Source organism: Falco biarmicus, chromosome 7 (assembly GCF_023638135.1).
Source record: "Falco biarmicus isolate bFalBia1 chromosome 7, bFalBia1.pri, whole genome shotgun sequence".
NCBI lineage: Eukaryota > Metazoa > Chordata > Aves > Falconiformes > Falconidae > Falco > Falco biarmicus.
In genome coordinates, this window is record NC_079294.1 from 37,901,993 (window position 1) to 37,917,015 (window position 15,023).

The window sequence follows — 15,023 nt, forward strand, 5'->3', positions numbered from 1 at the left end:
CACTGAAAATCACAGCAATCCTGTGCAGCAGTTATGTGATAATTTTACTTTTAACGTCCAACCACAGAAGCCCAATGTTGGACAGATTTTTGAAAATGGGGCTTTTGGAATTGAAGTTTCAGTAAGATTTTTGGGCTTCTCAGAAAGGTTTATGTCTGTGGAGGTATTCAGGAAGACAGCAAAAATCCCTTAGTCAAAAGATTTCCTCAGGCAGATGTGAAATCCATGGCCCAGAGAATGGGCGCTGGAACTGCCAAAGGTAAGATGGCTAAGGCAGAAATAGCTAATTTCTTTTTTAAAAAAATTCCTTTGGCCCTGCTCTTGGAAACAGCTTGTTATGGCTGAAATACCCAAATCTATCCTGAGCCAGACATTCAGCTTGTGGTGAGCATTGTCAGTTGTAAGGAACTGAAACAAGGGCTAATAATCGGACACTGGCAGATAACCTTTGTATATGATATATGATACTTTCCTTTAGGTGTAAAATTACGTAAAATAACTCTTGAGAAATTGCCCTTGTGTTTCATTATGACATTTATCATTTAACACTTCTGCTGTTTCATTATACAGTGAAAAGGAGGTAATAATGAAAGTCAATTAAGAATTTAAGTAGACATGAGAATTGGTTTATAGAATTGTTAGTGATCACTGAAAAGAAAACAGACTCTTGATTACTTTCTCCCTAGGTTTGAGTGAAATAAACTACATGCGTTCATGTCTCTCAGATGTGTTTAAGAAAAGGTAAGTTAGACCACACTTGCTTCAGTTCAATTAAAATTGAAAATTAATCCATCAGCTGTATGAGTTTGAAGTACATAATATGATTTAGCACAGAGGTGTAATTAATTTTTATATTATTGCATCAGTAAATATTTCACTAATATGTTTTCCTTAGGTGGAAAGTGTACCTGCTTCACTCACATCTGACATTAAACCAACAAAGCAGTGTAATTTTGGATACAGCTCCTGGCTACAGAAAAGTAAATATTGTTGAATCATTACTTTTAAGTGCATGAAACCTTTTGCTGGAGCAACAATAGCAAATAATAACGTATAAAACTATTATTAGCAGTGCAAACTCAAACCATTGTGCAAGGGCAAAGCAGTTGTGTTTTTTCAAGATGTGAACTGATTGCCTTTCTTACCAAGCTGCTGCTTTAACTGGTGTGTAGACCTCCAGAGAAGTGGAGTAACAGGAAGCTATCTTTCAATTATTGCACGACACTGGTTTTATCCTTCAGAATAGTTTGTGCATGCCGATTCTTGTACCCGCAGGACAGTAGTATGCTGCTGGTGGCACTGCATAGTAAAGCAGTCCCCCAGAATGGGGGTCTCTTGCCTGCTTTGTACCCCGCATTTTGGCTAGTGTCTTGGTTTATTTATCACTGCTCATCGTGTGCTGTTTTGTTAGGACAAAAGCATAAGGAAATATTTCCATTCTTCCTCTATATTGTCATATGCTATGCTACTTTATTATGCTTCTATGGTCTTAGGACAAGAAAATAGGTTTTCTTGTGTTTGCTTTTTTTAATATGCAGAGCAGAAATACTATGTTGCCATTACACTTAGATTTCTTAATAGCAAGCTGGATTTTTCACATAAACCACTAACTTTTTCTTTATGCATTCATTGCTCATTTTTGCTTCAAAACTCAGGTTATTCTAGCTACAAACATAGCTGAGAGCTCTGTAACACTTCCTGACGTTAAATATGGTAAGTAATCTAAATCTTACAGTCATGTGTATGCTGTATTTGGAATGTCTTCCTTACGTTTGCTAGCCTATATTTCCATAACATGTCACCATTTCCCAAAGCGTTGCTGTTGGAGTTTAATTTTGACAGTTGCTGAATTCCTTCTTTCATGACAGAGAACGGTTTTAAATCTGAACATATGAACAAGTAGTAGGTCTACTGAGTGGAGCGTTGGTTTTAATCTTTGCTGGAGTGGGGAAAAAAATAGTTTACATGCAGTAACAAGCAGAATCAGACCTCATGTCACAAGTACCTTAAGCTTTTTATTGACACTCTGACTATATATTGAAATAATTGCATCAGATTAAGCAACTTTTTATATAGAATGTCTAAATGCTTAAGTAATTGTCTTTTAATGTTTGCCATCTGCTCTAACTTTATTATATTTATGTTAAAAACTATTTTAAATTCCATTAGTATTCAGAGTATCCTGGGCCTGGTTGTTTATAAATCTGGTGTTCTTGTTACTGGTTTTGAAGTAATTGAAACTTTCCTTTTCTGATAACACAGAATTAACCAGTATTCTTTCCCAGTGCCATGAGGATAAATTGTTTTGTAATAATACTAGATTCCGCCCCCGCCCCCCCCCCCAATTGCAGTGATAGATTTCTGCTTAACTAGAACTTTGGTTTGTGATGAGAAAACATATTACCAGAGCTTGAGACTTTTCTGGGCATCTAAACCAAACTGTAATCAAAGAAAAGGTAAGATGACAACAGGTAATGGAAAGGAATTTTAGAAGCTAATCTTCATGGAGAATTAGATGTTGCTTTTCATTTTGTTAACAGTAAAAAGCACAGATTATTTTTGGCGTGAATAGTTTATACAAAAAACATAATTCCTTACCATGTCAGGATATTAAACAGTGATTAAACAACTATGCCTGAATATTTTATTTTGTTCAAGTATTTTTTCCAGAGGAATGTTTCAGGGACTGTAAAATTTGTAAGGATGATTTGTTATTTAATAGTAATCGTTTTCTATCACAGGCCATTTTTAAAAAGAGGAGGTAGGTACTGCTAGGTATTTATTATATTAGTTACTTGGGAGTTTCAGCAGTGAAAGAAACTTTCATGTCTATTTGTCACTCTTAAATCAGTTGAAAATATCCACAGCAGTGTTTCAAGCGTAGACCGGTGTTTGTAGCACAAGGTTAAGTAAGTTTGCGTATTGGCTCTTCTAGTAAGACAGTACTCTTAATATCCAAATGTTTCCATTTCAGTTGAAGAGTACTAAATAAATTAATAACAGTTACATCTTTATGATGTAATATGAAAATATCTTCATTTTTAAATATTATAATGACTTTGCAGTTAAAGCTTGTGGTGGATTGATCTTGGCTAGATGCCAAGTGCTCACCAAAGCTACTCTACCACTCCTCTTCCTCAACTGGCAGATGGAGAAACATTACGACAAAGGGCTTGTGGGTCAGGATTAAGTACACAGGAGATGATGTAACAATTACCATCACAGCTAAAAAAGACTTGACTTGGGGACATCAATTTAATTTATTGGGATCAAATCAGAGTTAGGGTAGCGAGAAATAAAACCTAATCTTAAAATACCTTCCCCCCACCCCTCCCTTCTTCCTGGGTTCAACTTCACTCCCGATTTCTCTACCCGCTGAGTGGCACAGAGCAATGGGGAATGGGGGTTGCAGTCAGTTCATCGCGCGTTGTTTCTGCCGCCACTCCTTCTTCCTCACACTCTTTCCACACTGTTGTGGGGTTTCTCTTGTGGGAAACAGTTCTCCATGAACTTCTCCAGTGTGGGTCCTTCCCACAGGCTGTAGTTACTCACAAACTGCTCCAGTGTGGGTCCTTTCAACGTGCCCTTTCCTTCACGTCTGTCCTGAAGGGGTGCAGTCCTTCAGGACAGACTGCTCCAGCCTGGGTCCCCCATGGGGTCAGAAGTCCTGTTGGCAAACCTACTTCAGTATGGGCTCCTGTTCACGATGCCACAGGCCCTGCCAGGAGCCTGCTCCAGCACAGGCTTTCCATGGGGACACAGCCTCCTTTGGTTGTATCCACCTGCTCTGGTGTGGGGCCCTCCATGGGCTGCAGGTGGATATCTGCTCTGCAGTTAACCTCCATGGGCTGAGGGGCACAGCCTGCCTCACCATGGTCTTCACTGCGGGCTGCAGGGGAATCTCTGCTCTGGTGCCTGGAGCACCTCTTCCCCCTCCTGCACCAACCTTGGTGTCTGCAGAGGGGGTGCTCTCTTGTATTCTCATTTTTGTCTGACTGCTGTTGTCCAGCAGTTTTTTACCCTTCTTAATTAAGTTAAAATAGAAGTGGTGCTGCTGCTGTGGCTGATGGGTTCAGCCTTGGCCAGTGGCAGGTCCACCTTGGAGCCGGCTGACATTGGCTCCGTTGGACACGGGGGAAGCTTTTAGCACCTTCTCACAGAAGCCACCCCTGTAGCACCCCGCTACCAAAACCTTGCCACACAAATCCAGTATACAGCTTTATTTCTGTTTTAATCTGCATCACTATAGGTTATGACAACCAGCTGATACGCAACCAGTAGAATCAGCGTTTTGTATAGGTGACTTGGACTTATTATATATATGACTTAAAAATATGGCCTAATTCTCCAGTGGAGTATCCTGATGAGTGGAGTACCTGTGAGTTTATTGACGTGAATGGTGTTTGGATTTGCGAAGACAGACTTTATGAATTGGTGTGTTTTCTGTAAATAGTAGATCATAAAGGTGTTTTGCTGTTCATCATGGTATCTCAAAAGTTGTTTATATTGATGCTAAAACCAGCACAGAGTAACTGCACAGAGACTTAATTTTTTCTTTAAGCAGCAAAGGTATTTATTTCGTGTAATGTTGGGGAGCTAGCTGGGACAAAGTTGGGGAGCACCAGACAAACTAGCTCCAAAGTTTTTAGTGAAAAGTCAGGTAACATACAGTTTTCCTGAAAGGTTACAACATCTTTACATACATATGCATTTAATTTGAACATCTAATTATCATATTCATAATAGGCAGGGTTTAGGCAGAGCTTGAGGCAGAGTCTTCCAGAATTGTCTTTTGGGGAGACTTTTGGGTGGTTGTTCAATCTTCTTCCTCACTTGAACTTGTTTCTGGAGCTTGCATGGCCTTCTCATCTCCTTCAAATGCCCACCTTATCTTTATTTATGACTACTAGATTGCTCAGAGTACATTCCTACTATCTCTTACTTTAGTACTGTCAGTGGAACAGAATGAGCATCACCCAGAGCATGGTACCAAAACCCATCCTGACTAATCCTTTAAGACCTTGCTCTGTTTCAATATAGAAGTTTTTTGCTAGCTATAGAGTCAAATAGGAAATCAGAATATACTCATTTGTGTAAAGAAATACAAACACAAAGCATATTTACTCTGCATATAGAATCTTCATTTTGAGGGTATGCTAAAACTTGCATTGACGTATTTATCTATATTAAATTAAGATTTGATAGGACTTGCCTTTTCCTGGTTTTGAAGAAGTGTATTTTAGCACTGAGCTTGTCTTGTATTTTCAGTTGAGAAAGATGAGTGCTGATTTGAGGGAAGTTATACAAAAGAGGTATTTGAGTGAATAGTTTAAGCAACTCTTTTGTTAGTTACTGCTGAAAGCAAAATGATTTCATCTGATAGAGATAGGATAGAGAGAATGTCTCAATTGGGCCTGTCTGCTGCAAAAGAGCAAAATACTGGTCAGCCTGCAGCATCAGCTTTCACATACTGCTCATCTGCCCAGCAAGCTTGTAGGTGGATGCGTTTTGAAAAGCCTGAAAATCAGGCAGCTTAAAATTTGGTCATTTGTTCTTTTATGTGCAGGTCATGCTGGACGTGTTTCCAAGGGGTATTGTTACAGGCTTGTAAACAAGGACTTCTGGACAGACTTTATTCCAGAGAAGTCAGTACCTGAGATACTGGTAAGACTTTTGGGGAACATTTCAGATTGATTTTCATTTTTTTAAATGCAGGTGGTCATAGCAGAGACATTACAAAGTTTTGCTTTACTTTTCCTGAAGACAGTGTACGATTTGAATAGTTACTAGTAACTGTAACACTGCATAGAATTCAAGTTGATAAATTATTCACAAGGACCATTCCCCATTAGAAGGAGATGCATTATAGCAGTAAAATGGATGTGGATTAGAAGCAAGCTATCTGTTAAAAATAAAAATATCCTTAGTTACACAAAATAAATTTCCATTTTTAATAAGTTGTAAACTTTTAACTTATTTATCATATAAAACACTGTATCGCACTTCTCATGGTGGGAAAGTAACAGTAACATTGTCTTCGTTTCAGCATTGTCAGTTGGGTTCTACAGTTTTAAGAATAAAAGAGCTTGATATGGGGGAACCAAAAGCCTTGCTGGCAACAGCTCTTTCTCCACCCAGTGCAGGTGACATTGAACGTACCATACTACAGCTGAAAGAGGTAGGCATTCTTTTAATGCTGTTAAAATTAAGGTAATAAAAATGTACTGTAGAAGTGTGTTTCTCAGTATTTAAGGTAGTAGTAGCCTTAATTGGTACCTGAGATAAGAACTATACCTAGAGAATCTTTCTTGCATTGGACTGTTCTTTGGTTACTATCCTCTTCAGTTACTTCATTAAAATAAGATTATAATTTCATCAGGGAACAATGGCACTATGAACTAGCATCTGTGGCAAGAAAGAATAGGGGAAAAAATTAAGAGAACTTGAACTCATTAATAAACAATTTCACTTACACAAAGTAGTAAAATCACACTCTGACACCTTATGATGTATAAAGGTCAACCTGAAGATCCTCTTCTGACCTGTGCAAGGTTGGTAATTCTACTTTTCAATTATAAGGTTGGTAAGGGGTAAAACATTGATTACACTAAACTTCTTCTTTTCCAAGAAATGCATAAGAAAAGCCACTTGTATCATTTCTAGCTTGCTTTTATGACCAGTATATATAGTAGATGCTTTGGTTTCAAAATACTAGGCTTTTAAAATCGATTTAAGACTTCAATTTAATTACAGTTTTGATACTAATCGATGTCACTTTGAGATAATTGCTTGCTGCTTGTCTTTTTTTCTTACAAACTGGTCTTCTATTTACTCTATCAAATTTCACAAGTGAATACATTTTAATTTCTCTAGCTGGGAGCACTTACAACTTGTGCACAAACAGAAGAAAATCCACATGATGGTGAGCTGACTTTTTTTAGGAATGGTATTGGCACACTTGCCAGTAGATTTGCATCTTGGAAAATTGATAGTCCTCGGGCATGTCTTCAGGTGCTTAGAAGAATGCCTTATTATAGGTAACTGAAAGAAGAATATGTGAGAACATTTCTCTAAAAACAAGTGATATGCAAGTTTTCATTTTGTTCTGTTTTTGTTGTAGCTGCAGCACTGTCTTTGTGGAGTTTTTTTGCAGTATCTTTCAAAAAGCATGTTCATGGACACAGGTATTACCCTAGACATTTTACAACTTTCTGACAACATTTGTGGGTAGAGGGCTAAGTTGACCACTAAATATAATTTTCCATGTCATGAGTCTTGTTTTCTATCAAAAGTGCCAGGCAGTGCTAAAAGAAGCTTTTCCGTGGCAGCTGAGATACTGATAGCTATTTGTGTTAACTAATTAATATCACAGAGCTAACATCCTTTTCTGAGTACAAGACCTGATTCTTCAGTTTTGCCTGTCTGATGTGAACATATGGCAGTGTCTGTTAAAACATTTTTTTAAAACAGAAAGTATTATTTTCTTTGTTATTGTGCCCACACAGTTTAGCGAGGAGATGTGAATAAGAACAAATAATTGCAAGAAATGTATTGACTTTGTTTATTAATAGTCCTGGAAGGTGTTATTAGTGTAGCATTCTGAGCTGTATAATATGTTCAATATTTGAAAAAAACATTGTTCATTCTTTTGGTTTATATTGCCAGGAAAAAACTGTGTTTTGCTGACAATAGTAAGAGTGACTGTATTGCAATTGTGAATGCATTTAAGGTAAGTCTTTTGTTCTGGCTTATGTTCCAGTGAAATATGATAGACCAAGATGGAGCTTCTCACCTTTGTAGTATCAGTGCAGCATTTGTGCTTTGAAGTTGTTAAAACCATCACATTACCTAGCTACTTAGTGATACTTTTTGAAGGTCGTGTCTTACTGTGTAGCACTAGTAGTTTTGATTGTCTCTGTTGTAATAGCCAAAAATAAAATGCCAGAGATGTGGTGACATTGGTAGCTATTGGTAGTTAATTGGGGGCAGTTTGGACTGGTAAGTTCTAGTACAGGAAAGTTTGATGTCCTTTCTCCAGGCTTCACAGCTTTGACTGCAGGATCTTATTCTGTCCCAATGCGCTGTTTCGGTACGCCTGGCAGTGCGGTAGCCCAGTACCATGGACAGGAGTCGATCCCTGCTGGTTCAAGTGGAGCCGATACAGCAGCATGGGAAAGACTTCTGCTAGAGGAACTTGCTCTTCAAAATCCAACGTTTTACATTATGGATGGTCTGTAATGTCCTGTAATCTTCCAGAGACTCCAAAATCTTCAGTTGCAGATTTAATTTATTCTATTTTGTGTATGTTGGCCTTTTTTCACTTTGAAAGCTGATTTGTTTTTCTGTACTCTGCTGTCAGAATTTTATGAAGCATACATGGACATGTATGCCACACATACCCACTGATCCTGAGGCTCAAGCATCATGTTTTCTGAATACCCTTATCCTGTTGTAGGCTGTATTTACCTCATGTCCTGTTAATCTGAAGGTAATGTTTCTATAAACCAGTATGTTGTCCGGGAAAACAAACATATTCAAACAGAGCTTCCTGTGCAGTATCTTGGGGGGTGTGTAATGTGAAAGCTTTATGTTTTGAATGGCTGAGTATGAGAAGAGAACAGGGAAAGAGCTTGTTTGTAAACTTCCTGGTTCGGATTAGATTTCTTCCAGGGTAGGCTGAAGTTTTGTGAATTATTAGCATTTTTTTTTTAAGCTCTTGCTTATGAAAAGATCTCAGTGATTTAGAAAAGGTCAAAAGCTTTGGTAGTAGAAAGAGAAGAATCCAGGGAAGTAAAGGCTAATCAGCCTGGTTTAAGTGATATGATTTCCAAGAGGGGCAGTGTTGTTTTTTTTAAAAAAATAATGTCAAATAAGTGAAGGGTTTTTTCCTGACATACGATAAGGCTTGGCTATGGAAGTGGTGGATGTCAAAATCATTATTAAAAATAAGTACATCAGCCTTGAATCAAGGTAGGGAAATGGAGGCTGGCTATTCAGCTATGATAATAGTATCCACAGTAAGCTGGAAAACTGTATTATGAGGTGGCATGCTGTCAAACTAGAAGAAATGGATTCTGTGGGAATCTGTCATAGACTTGCGGCCTAAAAATTAATTCATTTGCATTAGTATTCTAGGTATGTTGATTTTTCTTCCAGCCTCATTTTCTGGGATGCAACCATGTCAGAACTGTATCTGGATCAATTGGTTCACTTACTTTTGTCTCAAAGCAAGGAGAAAATAAAGATTCTGAAAGTAGCCTGCTTTATTACAACATCAAGTCAAAGTGTCCAAGTTATATTTATTCATGAATGTTTGTATGTGCTTTAAAACTCGGTCCATTTCCTCTCTGAAAACTAGGTGGCTAACCTATTGTATGTTGCTGTGTTATCAGATGGCTATTGTAACTCTCCCAACATGGATCAGAACTTAGTCCTTTAAGATCCGGAACCTCTAAGCTATGTCCAGAAATTCAGTGACCGAAATGCTGTGTTTACAGTTCAGTTGCAGGAGCTGATGGCAAGTTTGAGGCCGTATATGTAATTAGTTCATCCAGTTGTGCTTAAACTACTCAGTCTGCATATGCAGCAATGCATGCTGTGACCTCTGTGCAGACTTAAAGGCAGAGTAGTTAGGTTCCTACAGCTTGTTCTTTAGCATGCCTTGTACAGCATTTATAACCCTGCCAGGCTTTCAGCCCTGCATAATGCGTCCTTAGAATTACATTTTGCAGCCGTACCACTTTGTATGCTCGAATAAGAGCAAAGGAAGACCAAGAGTTATTGCTCACCCTCAACAAAATACAGTAAAACTATTCATAAGACTGAGGAATATTTATATCTACTTAGGGACCAACCAGGCAAGTGTCATGTTAGACTAGAATCATTAAATAACCGAGGCTGGAAAGGACCTTAGGAGGTCTATAGTCTTGCTCAGAGCAGGTTCAGCCATGAGGTCCGTCAAAGTTACTCAGGGTTTTATGGACAAGACCCTTAAGAATCTGATCTGAGTTGGCTGTGCTGTGTGGGATGTTGGAACAATTGATCTGAAGAAGACTTTTCCGACCTACATTACTGTGGTTCAGATTTCCTTATACACTTTTGTGCTTACATATTTGTAGTCTGTGTTAACCCAAAGACATCTCTGTTTTTTAAATCAGTGTTAAAAAATTATCTTCAGTATAGATGTGGAAAAAAACTTCATAGTTTTAAATGTCACATTAATATTTGTAATAATTATTACTGAAGTACTGCAGTTCATACCTGAACACTACACCATTTCTTTCTCAGGCATAGCAGGCCTGCACGCAAAAAGGGAACTGGAGACATCACAAGGTTAGTTAAACTTTATTTCTTCTTTTCTATTCAAGGTTGGTGACTTCACTGCTGGAGTGTTTTCTATTCTTAAAAAGGATTTTTTGCTAGCAATCCTTCTTTATAATAGTTAGATTTTTTTCGTAAATAAATAGAAACATCGGCTTTGAGAGAACATGAGTCATTGAATCCAGTGCTGAGTGTTTGAAGGTAATCCCTTATGTAGTCGCTTTCACAGATGGATCAATAGTGGTTAGAGATTTGAAAAGGGAGGTTGAACTGTATTTGAAATAAATGTTTTTCATATGCAGAAGTGTCTGAAATGTCTCTTGTGTGTTTTTTTTTAAAGAAACACACATATCCTCCCCTCCAAAAAAAAAAAAAACCCACAAAAAAAAACCAACCCCACACTGAACTCAAAACCTGAAAGGTGGAAGATCTTTATGTGCATCAGTCACAAAAACCCAGTAGGATGCACACAACAACTGCCTCTGGTCTTTCTTGTGTGTATGTAAGATAAAACCTTTTTTTATTTCTCTGTTTCTTTCAGAGGATAATATGCCTTATGAACACCAGTGCATAGCATACAGTGTATTATAATGAGTAGGCAGGGTGGCCAGAATCTTTTCTGCTAAGGTTATACATCCAGATAAAAAAGTTCATTTGGTTTTGAGTTTTTTTGAAGAAATGTCCATCTTGAAGTAGATTCTGTAGTGGCAACACAGAGGAGTTGGACTTGTGGGCTTATATGAAAAATCTAGATGACCTACAGCTGCCCTGGTGGTAACCAGGGTCTAGTTTGTTAGTAATTATGTCTTGTGTTTTCATACATGTCATAATACTTGATTGATATGGATGCAAAGAAAGCTGTGAGATCAAATTCTTCCATGACTATGTATATATAAACTACTGTGTCTACACAGAAGAGTATGAGAGAAAGCTTACAAGCAGTAGAAGATAGAAGTTTCTAAGAATGTTTGCGTTTGCATTTTTCACTTTTCCAGGCAGAGCGTGAGTGGTGTCAATCAAATGGCATTAATATCGAGAAGATTAGAGAGGTAAGGTGAAATGGGTAAGTCGTTCTGCATATAAAAAGTATTAGCTCTCCTTTTCTTCTACAAATGTTAAGCTCTTGAATAAGCCTACTGTATTACTGTCTATCAATATATAGAGCTGTATAATTTCTTTAAATAAACTGAATTTTGAGATTTTGTTTGTTTGGGGAGGGAGAGATGGCACTATTTAAAGCTGGAGAATCAGGACTGCAAGTATGTTTTAAGGCAGAGGCTTTATTACTTACAGTTGTAGTTCCTGGATTACCTATAGTCACATTTTCTAAGAGACCTCCATTATTACATGCTAATTCTGTAGGTTCCTTAGATACACTAGATGTGGTGTGACTGCTATCTCTTGTTACATAACTTTTGTCTTATAGTTAAGATAATTTTAAGCAAATACAGCTACATAATGAGGACTGGACAATTTGTGGGGCTTTGTTGCTAACATTATGTAGCAGTTAATGAAAACTGCATCACAAAGGGCTTCAAGCTTAATGTGATATGTTGAGAGGGGAAATAAATAAAACTCCTGAACATCTGTGATTGGCAGGGCATGGCCTTTCCTGTTATTACAGCAGTTCATACCTTTGGTGTGAACAGTGTAGGGCCTATATTAAAAAAGCAGAGGAGCAAAAAAAAAAGCTTTTCTGATAAGCAAGCGTGTGGATAAGAAATGCCAATATCTTCTTAGCTTGTTTAGCTGATACCAAGGACAAAATGAGAAAAAAGCAAATTCTATAAAACTGGAGAGCTGAAGGATCAGTTTTGATAGCCTGTGATAGCTTCCCAGGTAGTTAGTATTCTCTTGGCTCAGTTTCAGATAAAGCAGGAAGAGGTTGTGCATGACATAATAGTTAAGGAGTTTAGAATGGACACCTACACCTACACTAACACTTAAGAAAATCTGGGCTTTTTAATTTGCTACGCTTCCAGATAGAATTTTATAATTCCATGTGTGTTTTGCAGAACTGAAGCAGCCAGACTGGTTTCTGATTATGAGGGAAGTGGGAGTTTTAGTATCCTAAAACTACCAACAGCAGAAAGGAAAATGTAGATTTGAAGCAGTTGAGTGGACTGTACTTTTGTACATGTGCTCCAGAATCATTTGTGACACTTGAAGACATTCACTGTGTGGTTGAAGAATCGGTGGCTGCTTATGGAAGCCTCTTGGAAGTGCTTAGGATTGAAAGCTTAACAGAGCATGTTCTGCTGTAGGGCGTTAAGTTTGATCTTGCTTAAAGTTGTCTGCTGATCTGGGGGTGCAGTATATGTGGTCACTGCTACAGTTAGGTCCAGAAGTCCAGGTTGTTGTTAGTATGTTTTTTACCTTTTAAGATACAAACTCCAAATGATTTAAATGAAGAATCAGTATATAGTCTTGTAAAAGGTTATTTCAGTTCTTTTTCTAATTCTGTTTGACGTGTATATGCATAATATGCTTTGTGACTACAGAACTCTATAAAGTGATGTCAGGAAAACTGGTTTAGTTACAGTGCTGAAATAACTTTCCAAAGTAGAGATGCTAAGCAGTATGTTAGGTGAAATACATACTAGTCACCTAAAGGAAAGGAAGCTTTCCCACTTATTTAGACACTTACTAACAGATTTTAATTTGTGGACAGTTTTGATGTGTCTAATGTCTAACATAAGCATTCACATTCAGGTGGCCGAGTTATTTCACAACTTGAAAGAATGAGTCAGCGCATTTAACATGTCTGTTAATGCTCAACCCTCTGCTCTTGGTCAGGAATGTGTATACAAACAACACTTCATTTTGCAGGTAAAGCTCTTTGACTCTAAAGGGGAGAGCCATTATTTACAAAATTTATAACTGGATTTTTGTACGCTAGTACTGGTGAACTAGTATACTCGTGTTTCACAATTCCCCATAGATTTTGCGATTGCAGGTGGGGAAAAAAAAAAGTAATTCTTGTTGACAATTTAGAATGACAACTAATGTTCTTTTAATGGTTCAGAATTCACACTAAGTTGGCTCTCTGTCTGTCCCTTCACTTCTGACAGTTCATCAAAATAAAACCAAGTCATACTGAGATGAGTTAAACTGCATACTTTAAAGAAAGATGGTTTGTGTGGGAAGGCTAAGAACTAACAGTTTTGAAAATGCTGTTTTTACTTGTTCCGAGTGCTTGTTGGTTATTGGGGGTGGGTGGGTGGGGAGTGGGTTAGATGTCTTTCAGCTACTGTAAGTTTGTCAAATTTCCAAATAAACTTCTTGGTTTATTTGGACTGATTAGTAGTGATTTTATTTTCAGACCTGCTTATTGTTTCATTGGTAGTTGGCTTAAATGTAAGCAGTGAACTTTTCAGAGCTGAATTTTTAAATACTGTAAGTTGTAACATGGAAACAGATCAGTTTTCTTGTAGTTATTTTGTGTAAACTTACTTGAAATTGAGCGTGCTCTTGAAATCAGGGCTAACAATTAGTTTTCATAGAGCAAGTCTGCATACATAATATTAGTGTTGTACGATTGTTCTAGAAAATTAATCTCTTCATGAAGGTATGTTTCTAAGGATTTGCATGAATTAACGTGTAGTCCACAATTACAGTAATGTCTAGAAAAAATGTAGGAAAAAATCTTCGTATGAAGATTTGTTAGTATCTTTATGTTGCTGGCATATCTCTTTTCAAGAAACTGAACATAATCTACTGCATATTACAAAATATTTTCTTGACTTCAGGTTGTAATAGCTGGTGCTTTATATCCAAACTACTTTACTTGTGGAAAATGTGATGAAAAAATTGCTGTGAGATACCTTGATGGCTAAGATCCAAAAACCACTGTACTGGTATGTTAAGAAGGGGGGTGACTTGATAAAGCATCAAGTAGTAAAAATATGTAGTGTTTGGGCAGTATTTTCAAGTTTTGTTCTGTCTTGGGCAAGGACAGAAATAATAATCTACTCTGATCTTCACCTGGTAAGTTGTCGTCTCTCCCATCTCCCTTTCTTTCAATATGATAAATGTTGTGTGGGTGGTCAGTTTTAGAAGAACTGATGAGAACTGCCTCCTTGCATTTGATTGCTGAACTTGCCCAGGCAAACAACTTCCATAAAACTAATAGAAGATGTGAAGAATAGAACAGGGACTACCAAGGGTACTTTTTAATTAGTATTTTATGAAGTGTTGCAACTTCAATATTAGTAATCTCCTGCTTGATAGTGCTTGGCATACATGCTTGTTGCTTTTAAGGTTATTCAGGTATTGCACTATGCTTTTTTATCTTCTAGGAATTTCTTCCTGCCTGATTGAATAAGTGCAAGTTGGAAATGGCTGTGTTGATTTTCTGCAAAATGGTACATAATCTGTAGTAGGAAAATATTTGGTGTATCTGAACTAGATGTAACACTGTAAAATCACAGTGACCTATGCTTAAAGAAAACAAACGTGCAAATCAGTGAGCCTCAAAAAATAGACTTGTATTGGCACAAGAGAAGATAGATGAAAAGGCAGGAGAGAAACTCAAAGCGTACTGAGAAGGAATTTTTTTGTGTGCCTTACTGCTTACCCAAGAAGAGAGGCTAGTTGAAGGAGATGCTGGCATGACAATATGCATGCACAAACACATTTATGTATATTTTTGGAGTTTTAAACATTATTTAAGAATATTGAAGCAAAACAACTCAATCTTGTGA

General features: G+C 37.4%; 1 protein-coding gene across 1 annotated transcript in view; it reads left to right on the forward strand.

Moving 5' to 3' along the window:
- TDRD9 (tudor domain containing 9) overlaps positions 1-15,023 on the forward strand; it is a 60,488-nt gene that overhangs the window by 25,880 nt on the left and 19,585 nt on the right. The window contains 14 exon segments of the mRNA XM_056345987.1: positions 687-741; positions 896-980; positions 1,656-1,713; positions 2,352-2,456; positions 5,567-5,664; positions 6,047-6,178; positions 6,874-6,933; positions 6,935-7,037; positions 7,121-7,184; positions 7,666-7,729; positions 10,288-10,332; positions 11,316-11,369; positions 13,033-13,149; positions 14,070-14,177. Coding sequence (XP_056201962.1) covers positions 687-741; positions 896-980; positions 1,656-1,713; positions 2,352-2,456; positions 5,567-5,664; positions 6,047-6,178; positions 6,874-6,933; positions 6,935-7,037; positions 7,121-7,184; positions 7,666-7,729; positions 10,288-10,332; positions 11,316-11,369; positions 13,033-13,149; positions 14,070-14,177 — 1,148 coding nt within the window.